The sequence below is a fragment of the Amphimedon queenslandica genome, unplaced genomic scaffold (genome assembly GCF_000090795.2).
Source record: "Amphimedon queenslandica unplaced genomic scaffold, v1.1 AMPQUscaffold_13057, whole genome shotgun sequence".
NCBI lineage: Eukaryota > Metazoa > Porifera > Demospongiae > Haplosclerida > Niphatidae > Amphimedon > Amphimedon queenslandica.
Window position 1 is genome coordinate 69,623 of NW_003546707.1, and position 2,102 is coordinate 71,724.

At 38.4% G+C, this 2,102-nt stretch overlaps 1 protein-coding gene across 1 annotated transcript in view; it reads right to left on the reverse strand.

Annotated features, from left to right (window-relative positions):
• Positions 1 to 68: 68 nt before the first annotated feature.
• LOC109585473 (Bloom syndrome protein homolog) overlaps positions 69 to 2,102 on the reverse strand; it is a 7,686-nt gene continuing 5,652 nt past the window's right edge. Inside the window, exons 3-6 of the mRNA XM_020001568.1 lie at positions 1,837 to 1,908; positions 1,690 to 1,787; positions 1,286 to 1,431; positions 69 to 990 (exon numbers count right to left, since the gene is read on the reverse strand). Coding sequence (XP_019857127.1) covers positions 69 to 990; positions 1,286 to 1,431; positions 1,690 to 1,787; positions 1,837 to 1,908 — 1,238 coding nt within the window. The remainder of the gene's footprint in view (positions 991 to 1,285; positions 1,432 to 1,689; positions 1,788 to 1,836; positions 1,909 to 2,102) is intronic.

A 2,102-nucleotide genomic window follows, 5' to 3' on the forward strand; every position in this document is an offset into this window, starting at 1 on the left:
TACTAAATGTACTAATATCTATGCATATTGTATTTCTACATGTCCATGTATAAAACATCAAAATAAAGTTAAACTAATTCCTTCTCTCCCTTTACTTCTAAGCTGTTCAGTTTCTGTACTTGATCCTGTATCAGTGACCTCAGTGGTGAGACTACAATAGTGACTCCATCCAGTAGCAGTGCTGGTAGCTGATAGCAGAGGCTCTTACCCCCTCCAGTAGGCATCAATATGAAGCAGTTCTTACCAAGTACAGCTGCATTGATCGCCTCAAGTTGATTCGGACGAAACTCCTGGAGACCAAACTTCTCCCGAAATACCTTCCTTAGGAGGGGAGCGTGATCATAAGAGCCACGAAACTCGGCGGAATTGTCTGGAACTGTCTCAGAACCTTTAGAGGGTTTTATGAGACTAGAACTCACTGTAGGTTGATGTTGGGCATTAAATGGAGTAGGAGGTGGTACATTAAATGTAGATGTTGATGGGGCATTAATTGAAAATGTAGAGTGGGCATTAAATGGAGTAGACTGGACATTAAATGGAGGTTTAAATGAAGTGGAGGTACTCGGTGATTCAAAGTTGAGATGACGATTATAAGATGAAGGAGTAACTGATGGAGTAATTGAAGTGGGTGGGTCAGGATATGGTGAATCAGTTAAATCAATACAAACCTCCTCCTCCTCCTCCTCCTCCTCCTCTTGTATCATCTCAACAGGATCCACTTCTGGTATCATGTCCATTGGAATATCATCAAACTCCTCCCAATCACCCACTGGATCCACCTCTTGATGAGTGGGTGGGGGAACGAGTGACTCCGCCCCTGATGTGTGATAAGTGGGTGTGGCTATAGACCATGAGGTGTTAGTAACGGGCGGGGCTAGTGATTGATTGGTGGGTGGAGCTGAATCAGCTGATTGTGGTGTAGTAACATTAAGATAAGATGATGATGATATCTTTCGGTTTAATTCCTTTTCTTGAGCTAATAGTTTCTTCCTAAGAAAACAAAAATAACAACAATACATGTACATGTATACATGACTACATGTAGTATAGTCTCTCTTAATGGACACTCTCTATAGGGTACACCTCCATTTAACGGACGGCACCTAGTGTACCAATTACTACCTCCACATAAAGGACACCTTTTCTTGTCCTACAATGTCTTTCATATACAGGTAGAGGCTTCACTGACTACAGTACATGTACACATGTACATGTACATGTATGTATGCTAATCAGTTACAGTGGACATACATGTACATGTACATGTAGTTACAGTTACATGTACCTCATTGCCAGTTTCTTCTTGAGGTAACAGGCTGAGAGTCCAAACAGTTCTGTCATTCTAGTTGATGGTATGTCACTCAATATATCACAGATCTCATCCATCACCTTCAGCCTCTTCAACTGTAATTCACTCAGAGATGAGGATACCTGATATTATAATAAATATTAAATTATTATGAATTATGACGTTTAATAATAATTAAACCTATAAACTATAATAGAGAGGAATTAATATCAGCTAAAGCAGCTGCTTTTAAATATCAATTTTGTAGCCACACACACACACACACACACACACACACACACATACACACACACATACACACACACACACACACACACACATGCATACAAAATGAAGCAAAATTGACATTAAAGCATTGCCACTAACGACCAGTTATTTACCTGTAAAGGTGGGTGTGGTGAAGGAGGTGTGGTCTGATGGAATGATGGAGAAGGAGGGGGAGACTGTGGTGGTGCTGGTGATAAATATGAAAACGATCCTAAAATTCACATTATTTATAAATCATTTTCTATTAAATAATGCAGTACTTGCTAGTGGTTTAGGAGTTGATGATTGCAGAGGAGGAGCAGTATTCTGTACTACATTATGAGCACCTGTACCTATTAATAGTAACAATTAATTCACAATCTATTGATAGTAACATAATCTATTAAAAGTGACATAATCTATTAATAGTAAGATGAGAATGCCACAATCTAATAATAGTAACATATTACATGATGTAAATAACACCAATACAATATCTATTAATAGTAACATTATTATTAATAGTAACCCACTTGATGAAGTTGTA